Source organism: Nomascus leucogenys, chromosome 22a, assembly GCF_006542625.1.
Source record: "Nomascus leucogenys isolate Asia chromosome 22a, Asia_NLE_v1, whole genome shotgun sequence".
In the NCBI taxonomy this organism is placed as follows: domain Eukaryota; kingdom Metazoa; phylum Chordata; class Mammalia; order Primates; family Hylobatidae; genus Nomascus; species Nomascus leucogenys.
Window position 1 is genome coordinate 59,254,194 of NC_044402.1, and position 14,280 is coordinate 59,268,473.

The 14,280-nt window shown below is 36.7% G+C and overlaps 1 protein-coding gene across 2 annotated transcripts in view; it reads left to right on the top strand.

Moving 5' to 3' along the window:
* The window catches only part of COL21A1 (collagen type XXI alpha 1 chain), a 182,266-nt gene extending 178,497 nt beyond the window's left edge, over positions 1-3,769 (top strand). For both annotated transcript variants that reach the window (XM_030803600.1, XM_030803601.1), the window contains 3 exons: positions 138-338; positions 1,119-1,196; positions 2,516-3,769. In XM_030803600.1, the coding sequence (XP_030659460.1) occupies positions 138-338; positions 1,119-1,196; positions 2,516-2,703 (467 nt within the window). In that variant the 3' untranslated portion in view covers positions 2,704-3,769. The remainder of the gene's footprint in view (positions 1-137; positions 339-1,118; positions 1,197-2,515) is intronic.
* Positions 3,770-14,280: the final 10,511 nt, after the last annotated feature.

Below are 14,280 nucleotides of genomic sequence, written 5' to 3' on the forward strand. Positions count from 1 at the left end.
GAAATTATTGGCCAAGAAATATGCACCTATTCAATGCTCATAGTTTTTTTCTCTGTAAACTGAAAAAAAATTAAAAATATAATTAACACCAACTCACCATTTAAACATAAGGGATGGGGTTTCTTTGTTTTTAAAAGCCCAGCTACCAGTCTTACTTCAGAGTGGAAGAATTAGAAATTGTGATCATTGCCAGTCCCAACACGGCTCCCCAGGTATTCCTGGGCCACCTGGTCCGATAGGCCCAGAGGGTCCCAGAGGATTACCTGGTTTGCCAGGAAGAGATGGCGTTCCTGGATTAGTGGGTGTCCCTGGACGTCCAGGTGTCAGAGGATTAAAAGGTATGCAGTTAGTTTGAACAAGAAAATGAATTTTAAAAAGTCTTTTTTTTAAAATTCATACCCTATATCCATTTAATAGTCAAGAGTTAACTTTGTTTTCATGATAAAGAAATCTGTAAATGCTCGTCTTTAAATAATTTGCCAATTGAATTAAAGAGAAATTATTTTCTTAATGCGATATTCTCAAATAGAGAAGTCAAATTTATGAACACATAAAGTTACAAATTAGAAAATGTTGCCAATGTACTGAGAAATTTTGCTTGAGTGTAGAAAAGTTTTTAAATAGAAAATCACAGTTGCCATTTCCTTTATTTTGACTTTGGTAACTTTCTGCACTGTCACCTTATTCATTTTTTTTTTCTATTATAGGAAAAAATAAGTTTTGCGATAAAACTTCCTAGTAGCCCAGAATTTCTCCCTGCATTTGAATGTTTATGTGAAATGTTGATTGATAATTCTTTCCTTTTTGTTTAATAGTATATAAACAATTTAGATGTTTCATAAAGTAATTTTAAAAAACTATGATTAACACAAAGGGCTAATAATTCCAAACCATTTTCTTTTCTAAATATTTGATTCCCATTAAGTTTTGGATCTAAACCACTGATCATTTTAGAAATTATTGCTTCAAAACTTGTTTTCCATTAGTAAGAAAAAATAGATGGCAAGCTGGTTTTTAAAAGACATTTTTCTTTCATGTGTATATTAACAGCTTTGAATGAAACAATCTAGAAGGCAGTGATTTTAAGTAAACTTACTCAGGTGTTTGACACTCTGCAGGCCTACCAGGAAGAAATGGGGAAAAAGGGAGCCAAGGGTTTGGGCATCCTGGAGAACAAGGTCCTCCTGGTCCCCCAGGTGAGAATTGCTACCTGCTCATAAGTGTTGCTGCTCATTTTGCTTTAAGAAAAGTCATCATAGATCTATGTGAAATCAATTGAAACCGAGACATCTGTTTTCTTTTTTGAGTGATTCACATTTAACACACTGAAGTCTAACTTCTAGAATATTTTTTCATATATTATCCTCAATTTATGAATCCTTCAATATTATCTCTTGCTTATCATTTAGATAGTTTAATATCTATTCCTTAGAAGAGTTCTAGAATCGTTTCAGTCACCCCTGCTTATCTGGTATATAACACTGTTTAGTCTTTATGACTCTCAGGGAAGCAGAGAGATGTTGAAGCGGTTAAGAAATCTCTGCTAGCTGTGCAATTTAACTCTGCCATGTCTCAGTTTCCTCATTGGTAAAATGGTGATGATAATGTTATCTCCATCATGACATTATTGAGAGATTAAATACTTTCTATATGTAGTGCTTTCAGAACAGTGCAGGACAATCACAGTTATGTTTTCAATAAATGTTTGCTATGATTAGATGTTATTAAGAGGCTTTGGAGTTGATCAAATGACTTAATACTATTTATGTAAAATACTTTGAACAATACTTACAATTGCAGTTAAGTGCTAAATAGATGTTTATTAGTAGTAGTAGCAGGGAGTAGAGGAGTGAGAAGTGGCCCAAACCACTGTGCTCCTTCCCAAAATCTGAATATTTTGTTTTTGTTATTTTGAATCAACTTTAAAAGGCCAGTATCCTAAGCTAGCTTTTGTTTTCTTGAGCATGCTAATTGAACTAATCAGGCTATGTTTGACAAATTAGGGCTTTAATACCTATGTGTATTGATGATATTGATGACTATAATACTAAAATAAGAATAATGCATTTAGATATGGAAACTAAAAATATGTATAATAGAAACTGTCTTTTTTGTTGCAAATATGACACAAAAATGACTCAGCTTTGGCTTACGTATGTATCACCTGTTAATTTATAATAATATTGGTAAAAGATAGGCTGAAAGGAAGAAATAAGATTGGACAATACACAAAATGGAATATTATAATGTTAGCTAAATGTTTTAATCAGTAGCATGGTTGCTATGTTAATATGCTTAGCCTAGTTTTCAAAAATTACTGATAACTTTTGGATGGTTCTTTTCAAAGCAGAAGACATGTAGAATTATCAAGAAAATGCCCCTACTTTATAATTAGTGCAAATATATAAAATATTCAAGAGGTTTTTTTTTTCAGTTTAAGTTTCTTGAAGAATTGGCTCTTTCACTCTAAAAAACTAAAGTCCTTTGTTTACATCTTGCCAATGTCCCACCTTAGGTCCAGAGGGCCCTCCTGGAATAAGCAAAGAAGGTCCTCCAGGAGACCCAGGTCTCCCTGGCAAAGATGGAGATCATGGAAAACCTGGAATCCAAGGGCAACCAGGCCCCCCAGGCATCTGCGACCCATCACTATGTTTTAGTGTAATTGCCAGAAGAGATCCGTTCAGAAAAGGCCCAAACTATTAGTGTCTGATGCCTCATTCAGCAGCCTCGGCATGGTGCTTCTTCTGTGGTCTTTTGCATCTCAGGAAGATAACCAACAGTAATCCCTTGAAAAGAAACATAAGTACCTCGGTGTTTTTATTTTTTTTCTTATGGAAAAAAATATAAAAGGTCACATATACTGATTTTAAAGGCTCCTCAGTCAGTTGGAGCCCTTGGATTAGCAGCATTAATTAAATCTCAAGGGTTTCTTGTAAAGTCCATTTATGTTAATCAAAGTTGAATATAAAAATCCACCATTGCCTGTTAGCCAGTCAATTTTAGTCACTGTGAAATATTTCACATTCAGCCTCCATGCAGTAGAGATTTGAGTTTAATTTCATGTCCATGTGACTTTCATGTTTCATATCTCATAGCTCATGCTACTACATAAGCCAAAACATGTATCTCGTCATTAGAAGTAAGATCAGGGCTGATATTCACCTGGGATAGACAGTATTGGTGAACTACTCATTTCCTACAGCGTCTCAGCCTTGATAAGGGGCAGTGGATTGCCTGTTGTTCAGTGTTGTGAAGAGCACCTCTGAATATGATTAGTGTGTTTCTTAATTCATTTCAAACTCTAAAAGTAAATGAATGGTGGTGCTAAGAAAGAGTATTAATTACTTTGGGAATGGTCAAAATTAACATTAGAAACATTTTAGACAAAAAGTTTCATTGTACATTCAACGAAATGTAAGTTCAGAAGTACTAAAAGCCTGTATTTTATACTTGTTGATTAATCAGAATGTTTGTTGTATGCCTTCATTTTCCATTTCACTTATATGTGTATGTCCATATATGTTAATTTTCACTGTAGCAAAGCTAATGGAAATAAAGCTAATGCCATAGTTGAAAGAAAAGGAAAACTCCTGAAATCCTAGAATGTCTTGTTATTTTTAGCTGACTGTAAAATATTATGAACAGTCTTTGTGTATTGTTCTTAATGCTTTTGTAAGAAACAGAATTTGAAATATTTCATCCTTGTCATGCTCAAAATTTTGTTACATGCTTGTTATTCAGCGTATAATAAAGTTGTGTATAGGCCTGATTACAATGTCTTTTTTTTATACCTAATTTTAACTGATTGTTGAGTATGGTATGTATATTACATGGTCATTTATTCAATGGATGTAATTTATTAAATCATTCACCCTATTCTTAAAAAATGTGTTCACCTGAAATAAGAAATTACAAATTGAATTGGTGTGCTACACACCTGAACAGTTGAAACACTTGCTTCCTAGCACAGTCATGGCTGTTGCCCAATGTTTAACTTTATTGTCGTGCAAATTCTACTATTTTGTTGAGGACTTTGGAGGAGACTAAAATTCATGATGTTTAGTGGCTGAATGAGCGTAAGCCTTGTTCTGATGTTTTATCTCCAGTAAAGCCCCAGGTATCTGCTTAAGCCAACAAACCTATTACCCCTGCTTTAATTATGACATTTGCTTCTAAGAGCTGGTAAAGAATCAGAATAAAGCCATCGGTGTCATTGATTTATTCATCCAACAGTACTCACCATATGGGTAGGTTCTGTGCCTGGGATACAACGGCAATATAGTTAGAATTTGGCCTGAGGGAACACATGTATAATGAGACACAGGTAAGTATACAGGTGATTCCAATACATTAATTCTAAGAAACGAGAAAATGCAATTGAAATGTAAAAGATGATGTTATGGACTGAATTCTATGCCCCCGATTCATATATGGAAGCCCTTACCCCCAATGTGGCTATATTTGAATATAGGGCTTTCAGGAGGTAACCAAGATAAATGAGGTCATAAGGGTGGAGTCCTAATCCCATAGAATTGGTGGCTTTATAAGAAGAGGAAGAGGTTGCTCTCCCCTACTACCCTCCCTCCCTTCATCTGCTTCATCTACCTCGTGGCCTTCCAGCTCTCACACCCAGGGAAGACTATGTGAGTACATTGCGCAAGGTGACTCTCTGCAACCTAGAAAAGGGAACTCACCAGAACCCAACTATACTGGCACCCTAATTTGGAACTTCCAGCCTTCAGTACTGCACGAACAAAAATTTCTGTTGCTTAAGCCAGCAAGTCAATGATATTTTGTTATGGCATTCCAAGCAAAGTAGTGCAGATTGTAGTAGGCTAGGAGGTAGTGGCATAACTAAGTCATGTAAAGATAATGAAAATGAGCAAAGGGTGGAGGGTTAGAAAAAGCATGAAGAATTCCAAGAACAACAAAATCTATGGAATGTAAATTATATTTACTTTCAGTATTTCTGCTTTAAAATTTGGCATCTCAAGATGAAATATTTGCATAATTTAGCATGGCATATGTTGTGTCATAGTTTTGCCTTGGAGAAATTTAAGACTAACTCATAACACACTGATTTTCAAGAATGAATAGTTGAATAATCTTGCTCTGCAAGTACATTTTTGCAACATAACTACGTTACGTGCTCAGCACCATGTTACCTGAAAGGCCTTTTAGTGTGGTTGCTGAGAGCATGGCTTCTTTCCTAAGCTTTCCTGCATCTGAATTCCTACATTTTGTTTCTAGCTGTGAGGCTTCAGAAAATTTATTAACATCTTAGTGCTTAAATTCTCTCGTATGATAAGTTGGGGATATTAATAATACTTTATAGTATTAAAAAGATTAAATGAGACAAAACAAAAGAAATTCATCAGTGAAATAAAGTCATACAATTTACTAGAACCAGACAGAAAACATGGGGTTACCAAATTTTTTTTTTTTTTTTGAGACAGAGTTTCACTCTTGTTGCCTAGGCTGGAGTGCAATGGCATGATCTTGGCTCACTGCAACCTCTGCCTCCCGGGTTCAAGTGATTTTCCTGTCTCAGCCTCTGGAGTAGCTGAGATTACAGGCATGTGCCACCATGCCTGGCTGATTTTGTTTTTTAGTAGAGACGGGTTTCTCCATGCTGGTCAGGCTGGTCTTGAACTCCTTACCTCAGGTGATCCGCCCGCCTCGGCCTGCCAAAGTGCTGGAATTACAGACGTGAGCCATCATGCCCAGCCTTTTTTTTTTTTTTTCTTTGAGATAGAATCTTGCTGTGTCACCCAGGCTGGAGTGCAGTGGCGCAATCTCGGCTCACTGCAACCTCTGCTTCCCAGGTTCAAGTGATTTTCCTGCCTCAGGCTCCTGAGTAGCTGAGATTACAGACACCCAACACCATGCCTGGCTGAGTTTTGTATTTTTAGTAGAGATGGGATTTCACCATGTTGGCCTCAAGTGTTGGTCCCAAATTCCTGGCCTCAAGTGATCTGCCTGCCCCAGCCTCCCAAAGCGTTGGGATTATAGGCGTGAGCCGCCGCGCCCGGCCAAGGTTACCAATCTTGAGAGTGAAAAAATTTTAAAAGTACTAAAATCATTTTATATGTGTGTAACTGATACTGAATAAAGCTGATCTGACTCATTGGCATTCCTCTTGAATGTCAATTCAGAATGAAACTCTCAGTCTTCAGGGTAAAAATCATTCTCAGTAAAGGCTGTCTTTGCATGATTTCAACAATTTTCATCTAAAATGTAAAGTAGGGACAATTTAGAAAAAAAAAACCCTTAGGGTTTATAGTCTTGTGGTACTATACTTTGTCTGTGGTACTTAGAACTTTGCTAGGTGCTTGATTTAATTTTTGTCATGAAGGGATTTTCAACTGGAATTGAGCTGGGAGAACTCAATTGAGAACTCGTCCTTTGGTCCCCAGTAGAGGGCAGCAACACACACACACACACACACACACACACACACACACACACACACACACACACACGCTATGATCTCTTCTTCATTATATTAATCTTGTAAGTCTTATAAGTTATAACTATGTATCTTTAGCCTGAACATTTTCTCATTTTTTAAAGTATGGCTAGATTTATTTTCTTACAACTTAATTGTTCCAAAGAAGAAAAAAATTGTTTTCATATGTTGAATACCTAAATCACAATTAAGCCATTTATATTTTGATGTGTTGCCTATCTGCTTTACCTTTGTATAGTTCCATTTGTTAAAATCCTCAGCCAGGAGGTTTGGTTAATTCTTCTGATTGATAACGTTATTGCCAAAGGCAAGGTTCAAAGCTCACTCCTGGTAGTCCTAAATTATAGATCTGGCCTATTGGCTGTGCCTCACCTTGGGGAGGCAGAAACTTGCTCTTATCATTATCTACAGATTGCAATTAATAGTCAAAGGACATGTCACCATAATCTAGGCACAATAGGTTGTATGAAATAACACAAAAAAGTTAGCACCTTTGTGCCTAAAGCACTGAGAGCCTCATCTTTGAGGACTGGGAAACAGAATGGGGAACACAGAGGGACGCTTCAGATTCAGATTCATTTCTGTAGTTTTAAGGTGAAAGACCAGAAATCAACTGATAGTTTAAATTTAGCTGCAAAGATTTATCTTTGGGATATCTTAACCAAAGTTTTATTTTGCCCCTAATAACACATTTGAAATAAGGAACATAAATGATAACCCAGTGCGTTATTCCTGGGTTATGCCTTCTCAAAAGTAGATTTTCACAGAGAAATTTTACAGATTCCAAAATTCTCATATTAATATCTGTTTTAGCTTACTTTAAGTCCAGGGGTGCCTGTACAGGTTTGTTACGTAGGTAAACTTGTGTCATGGGGGTTTGTCATACAGATTATTTCATCACCCAGGTATTAAGTCTAGTACCCATTAGTTATTTTTCCTGATCTTCTCCCTCCTCCCAACCTCCACCCTCCACCCTCCACCGTCCACCTTCCAGTAGGCCCCAGTGTGTATTGTTCCCCTCCATGTGTCTGTGTTCTCATCATTTAGCTCCCACTTATAAGTGAGAAGATGCAGAATTTGGTTTTCTGTTCCTGGGTTAGTTTGCTAAGTTTAATGGCCTCCAGCTCCATCCATCCCTGCAAAGAACATGATTTCGCTGGTGAGGTTGTGAAGAAAAACGAATGCTTATACACCGTTGGTGAGAATGTAAATTAGTTCAGTGTGGAAGACAGTATGATGATTTCTCAAAGACCTAAAACCAAAAATACCATTCGACCTAGCAATCCCGTTACTGGGTATATACCCAAAGAAATATAAACCATTCTATTATAAAGTTGCATGCACACATTATGTTCATTACAGCACTATTCACAATAACAAATACATGGGATCAACCTAAATGCACATCAATGATAGACTGGATGAAGAAAATGTGGTACATATACACCATGGAATACTATGCAGCCATATTGATATCTTAACTAAAAATGACAACCTGAAGTAGCTGACTGTAGGATCATTTTGAAGAAGGGAAGAACTGACATGGAGTGCAAGTGTTTTTCCATTGCATCCCCCGTTCAGTTGCTACTTCAAAATAATATTTAAAAATCAAATTTAGAAAGCGTCTATAGCTGTGATTGACATTCAAAGAATCATTAATTATGAGATACATTATTTTGGGGAAACAAAGGTAAAAAGAATCCCCTGACATGTGATCTTGGATAAACTTGATAACTTCCCTGAATGTTTTTTTTAGTAAAGCAAGAGTTTAAATTACTATGTTTTCCAACACTGGCTGTACGTTAGAGGCACCTAGGGAGCTTTAAAGAATACCCTTGCTTGTGCCCCACCCAGAGGTTCTAGTGTAATTGGATTGGCTTCCAGGTGGGGAAACAGTTTGTATAAAGGCTTTGAGCCTGGGAACATAGCTCAATGGGAGGGAAAGTAATTCTACATTTTGGGATTTCAGGAAACTGATGGTGGAGAGAGGTAAAAGATAAGGTAGAGATTCTGGGAGTAGGAGAAGGGATGAAGAGGGAAGGAAGAGATTTCAAAAATCTTGCAAAATTTTAAGGAGGAAGTAGCATGAAGAGATTTGCATTTGAAATAGATCACTCTGGTCGCAGAAAAAATACAGTAGTCCCCTGTTATTTGAGTGGGTTATGTTTCAAGACCCCCAGTGGGTGCCTGAAACCACAGACAGCACTAAATCCTATATACACTGTTGTTTTCCTGTAAGTACATACCTATGATAAAATTCAATTTATAAATTAGTCACAGTAAGAGATTAACAACAATAGCCTATAATAAAATAGAACACTTATAACAATATACTCTAATAAAAGTTATGTGACTGTGGTCTCTGTCTTACAAACACACACACACATAATATTTTATTGCATGTAAAATTTTCCATCCAAGGTTGGTGGTGGGCAACTGAAACTTTGATAATCGAAACTGCATGTAAGGGGGTGATACTGCTGATGAAACCAAGCAAGAATGCAAGGGGAGAAGCTAATTAAAAGTCATTTCAGTGGCACTGAGGATGATGGTGAAAATAAGAGTATGAGACAGAAGCAGAGGGTTTAGAAAAAAAAAAAGACCATCAATTTATTAGTTCTACTATAATCATGGTGAACTTCCAGAATGTATACACAGCCCCCTCAGTGACTTGAGGAAGTTGGAGGCTTACCATTAAATAGTGTGAAATAAATGCCTGAACAAAAGGTTTTAGGCTTTAGATGTTGTCGGAAATAGAATAAGCTTGTTTGCAGGGATAAAGGCCTCATCTTAGGGGCCTCTCTTGAAATGTTGGCAGGGTCAGAGTGATGACTGTGGTCTGATATGTGAATGCGGAAATATTCCTTTCAACTTCAGCTGGGACAAAATGCACCAGTCTTTTTTTCTCTACCTCTGATAGTGACCAGAAGTCTCCACCTGCAAGTCTTATTCACAACAAGGTTTCACTGATTACAACAGTGAAATTTATCTGTTTCTCTCTGATGCTTAAGGATTCAGGAGAATATTATCTTGCTGGTGCTGGGATCCTTTTGGAACATCTAATTGTTAAAGTGCAGTGGCATGTGTCACAACCACAGGTGTCAGAATGTGATGAATGAGCTTTGTTTTTATGAAGTGACACTACAGTAAAATGAACTATATTTTATGAGGAAATGAAAGTATATGTAATGGGTGTCATTTTGGATGGAAATTCTCTGTTAATCCAATTAGCTGTTTAAGATAAAAGGATACACTTTAGTCTCCCCAGATCATGTGCAGTTCGTCTAAATTCTAGGAAGAAACACCAGAGCCCTTCACCCAGAATCGGTAAGTAGAAGCTTTTAGAGCCATATCCTAGCAATTGTTTAGTGGTTGCTTGGAAGAATGCAAAATCTAATTTAGATGTGATTTTCCTTGCCTTAAGGATGAAGCAGTGAGATTGAAGGAGTTGTGGAGTAGAGGAGTGAATGAGGATCTGTGTGTGTGGGTTGGATTTAGAGGAAAATCTGTTTGAAACTGATTTTTCCATCTGTGACCTCTCCCAGGGATTTTGGGGCAACAAACTTGAATTTGTAACTTTAATAATGCTTTTATTTATCTTGGAATTGGCTGTATAAAGTATGTACATTTTATTCATTTTAGATATTAAAGAACCTCAGGTGCAGATTTTTCACAGTTACATAGGAATTAAAGAGAACAGCAAGGATTCAAATCTAAGTCTTGTCTCCAAAGATAGGGTCAACTTTTTTCATACTGTCTTCTCCTATGAGAACTGAAAACGAAGTGATGTAAGCCCCTTGTATCCCTGGTTTAATTTAAGTGGTTTTCACCTGCTTCTCCTCATGGTGAATTTAGTGATTAAAAGAATTCTTAAAAAAGCTCTGAGCTCAACTTAAGGATTATTAAAAAGGGCAGAAACTTGTGCAACAGTGTCCAACTCATTTGTCAGTCATTTGTGATCACTCTATAAGGCTCTTACTGGAAATGTCTTTGTCTGGCAATAGCTAAAACGAAAATATTTCTAGATCCAGAGATGAGGAAATACATTTAATAACTCATCCTAAATGAGAAGTCAAGGAGTGATAGAAACGAAGAAAATCAGAAGTATTAGATGTAATTATAGAAATGCTGTCAGAAATGTCTTAAGGTTCATTAAACCTTTGTATTAGAAAGAATTCACTGGACAATTGAGCTTTGAGGATTGCTCAGTGCTTTGAAAAAGGAAAAGGATTGTTTCTTTCACAATTGAGGGGCAAAAAGGAGAGGGGGAAGCTTGTTTGGTATGAAGTGGCTCACTGGAAAGAGAACATCCTCAAGGTTAACTTGGAGAGGCTTAACCCTAGTCAATAAATAGACTTCAGATAGCATTTAGAAAGGAATGAGTGGGAACATAGAAGAGTAGTGATTGGTGCTTGTATGGTTTTCATGGAGAAAACCATGGGGAGTAGGTTTTCATGACAGCCATGAGCTTACATGTATTCAAAGATGAATTTCCTTATGCTTACATAATGAACGACTGAAATAGAGTCATATTTCCCCATCTTTTATTTCTATAATTATGAGTCCAGGGAAACAAAGGGCCTAGTTAAAATTGAGAGCATAGTGGAGAGTAAGGAGCAGGCTGTAATGGCTGAAGATGGCTTTTATCACAGATCTTGTGAGTTAACTTTTCATTTTTAGATGCAAAGTTTTAAGGTTAATTAATGTTTTGTTTCTACCAAAGAGTAATGTGGAAGAAACAGAAAATATTTGGTTAAAGATGGTGGTCGCTGTGGATAAAAAGAACGTTAAGAACCAAGCAAACATTTTCTAAAATTTTTCTTTTTAAAGTTTAGAAACATCTAAAATCATTTCTCATTTACCTGAAGGAGGATTATCAGGATGCCTGTAATCCTAGAATGGTGCTGAGGAGTTCTTTTGATAATAACATATTTAATTCCACTTAAGACAACCTACTTTTCAGCTTCTCTAAATTTAAGTGACAGCAGCTATTCTGGCTTTCATTTAACTGACAAGGACTCTCTCACACCTTGTGCAGACTTGGGAAGTGGGGAAGATCTCATTATAGGAATGAGTGGCACCCATGTGGGAAAAAGAGAGCTGGTGCTGATTAGTTTTATCCCACACCATCCCATGATTCTGTTGTTTATTTTAAGGCGCACTAGTAAAATTTTAGAGGCATAAGCTCACATAGGAAATGATCACGATCTCCAATAACACCCAGAGAGTAAAAGAGATGAATGTTATTGCCTGTCCCCATGAAATGTTAATGGGCCCTTGCAGGTTTTAAGAATCCTAAGAGCCTGGAGGAAAGAAATGAGTGCTGAGCTCTCCAAAGGAAAACAGCTACATTAGGAAGCCACAACAGAGACACTCACAGCAGCTACTATTGATTCAGTGATTTCAAAAACATTCCACCCTGAGTCTTCACAGCTTCCTTAGAGTAGATAATGTTTTCATTTCATAAAGGAAAACACTGAGCTTCACACTAATAAGCAGTGATAAATCTCGAATGCAAACTCAGATCTGCCAGGCTCCGAAGCTCCTGTTTTCAGTTTTACTATAACTCAAGTGTGTTCTCTCTACAGTTCCTGTTGCAATACAATACTTAGTTGGCAATTGGAGGCCAGTTAATTATTCCATCACTGTGTTGGGCAGAATGTTTCACTGCACTGAATTTTTTCTACCCTTTAGAATGTTATTTGCAGGTTTCATTCCGAGTGACTATTCCGGGTCCTTTTTTGGACCTCTCCCAAGTGTTCTTACTAATATCCTATATAATGCCCCATGATAACATCTTTTTGTTTTTAATCCTATATTGCAATTGTTCTTTGTAATTGCAATTGTCCCTATGAGACAGTGAGCTTGTTAAGGGCGAGCCTCATGCAGTGTTTAAAAATATGTTTTGAAGTACAGCTTTTGCCAAGGTTGATTTGAAATTCTTTTTGAACCATATTTGTTAGTATAAAGATCATATAAAGGAGAATTATAATGGGGCCTGTAGTGCTAGGATTTGGGTGAATTAATAGAGTAAAATTCTTAGACGAGTAGCTGGAACATAATAAGTACCTAATAATTGTTAGCTATTATTATTACAACTTTCTGATGATCGGCTTATTTTATTAGGTTCCCCCAGTAATGTGAAGAACACAAAATGGGAACCAGAAGTTCTTTAATATCCCAGGTTTGGGACAGACCTTCTAAATTTCCTACCTGTGCGGCCTTGAAATTTGTTGCGATAAGCCTCAGTATTTGAAAGGGAATCATTATGATAAACCAAATTAGTGGTGATAAGCCTCATCTTTGAAAGGGAATAGCAGTAATATCTCAGGATTGTTTTCAAATGTGATAATTAAAAATACATAACAAGTGTTCAACACACAGTAGGCTGTTGTTATATGATTACCAGTGGAGAGAGAGGTTTTTCATTAGCCTCTATATTGTCCTTTGTGGCTAATTGCATACATATTGAAACAAATTTGAGCCACACAGACAATTATCAGGTCTCATCTCTTCGATCCTAAACGTCTCTCTAGTCCTCTATATAACAGAATTAATGCAGTCTCTTCACAGAATGTCCTACCATCAGTTAACTGTGAATGTGTAAAGCAGAATTCGATATTTTCACCCTTGCTACTTAAATACTGTTGTCACTGTTGGTGGCACCACTATTATTCTAGATTAGCCAGGGAACTGCTTTTTTTTTTTTTTTTTTTTTTTGAGATGGAGTTTCACTCTTGTTTCCCAGGCTGGAGTGCAGTGGTGTGATCTTGGCTCAACGCAACCCCTGCTTCGCAGGTTCAAGTGATTCTCCTGCCCCAGCCTCCCGAGTAGCTGGAATTGCAGGTGTGCACCACCACACCTGGTGTATTTGTAAAATACAAATTTGTATTTGTAAAAATACAAAAAAAAATTTTTTTTTGCATTTTTAGCAGAGACGAGTTTTCACCATGTTGGCCGGTCTGCTCTCAAACTCCTGACCTCAGGGGATCCACTTGCCTCAGGCTTCCAAAGTTCTGGGATTACAGGCGTGAGCCACCGTGCCCAGCCCACTGCTTTCTTTATACAGTGACTGAACAGGCTGCCTGCCATCTAGCTGTGGCTTCTGTGGTCATTGTTGGCAGGGCCACAACTTGTTGCTCTGTTCCTCTGCTTCCTGAAATATGTGATAACTTTTTTCCTGAATAAATCTATTCAACTTGATTAGGATTGTTTAGAATCAGTCCTCACTGTTGCTGAGAATTGCAGCTAACTGCGAATTTTTAGGACATTTTGGGGTACACTTTTTAAGTTACTACTCCTATTTCATGTAGTCACTCATTAACTCATTAAATAACTCCATAGAGAAAAATAAAAGTATTTGCTTTCTTCTGTGATTTTGGAAAAAAAAAATGATTTGTATTATTTCAGTAAAACTTACTACATCTATATAAAAATGATGTGTTCAAACTTTTTTCCATTTTAAAATTTGTGCAAAACAATAAGCAATGTGGTGTCCCTTTTGTTAACATTGCAAAACCCTATATTGCTTTATAGGAAATGGGAAAATAAGGCTTTAAATTTTTAAGCACTTGACTAATTTAATGCCGTAAAAACACTGAACATTAGATAGAAAATTAGTCAGTTTGGGGAAAAAGTGTTGAAGTGGAAAACAGGAAAAAAAAATACATATGTTGCTAAGGAAAATTATAATTCACAGTTTCTTTTTTTTTTTGATGTTCCAGTAATTTAATATTGGTGCTCTAAAGACATGGCCATGTTATCTAATTGTCAGTGGAATAATGTGATTTTCTGGCACCAAATTCTGTATT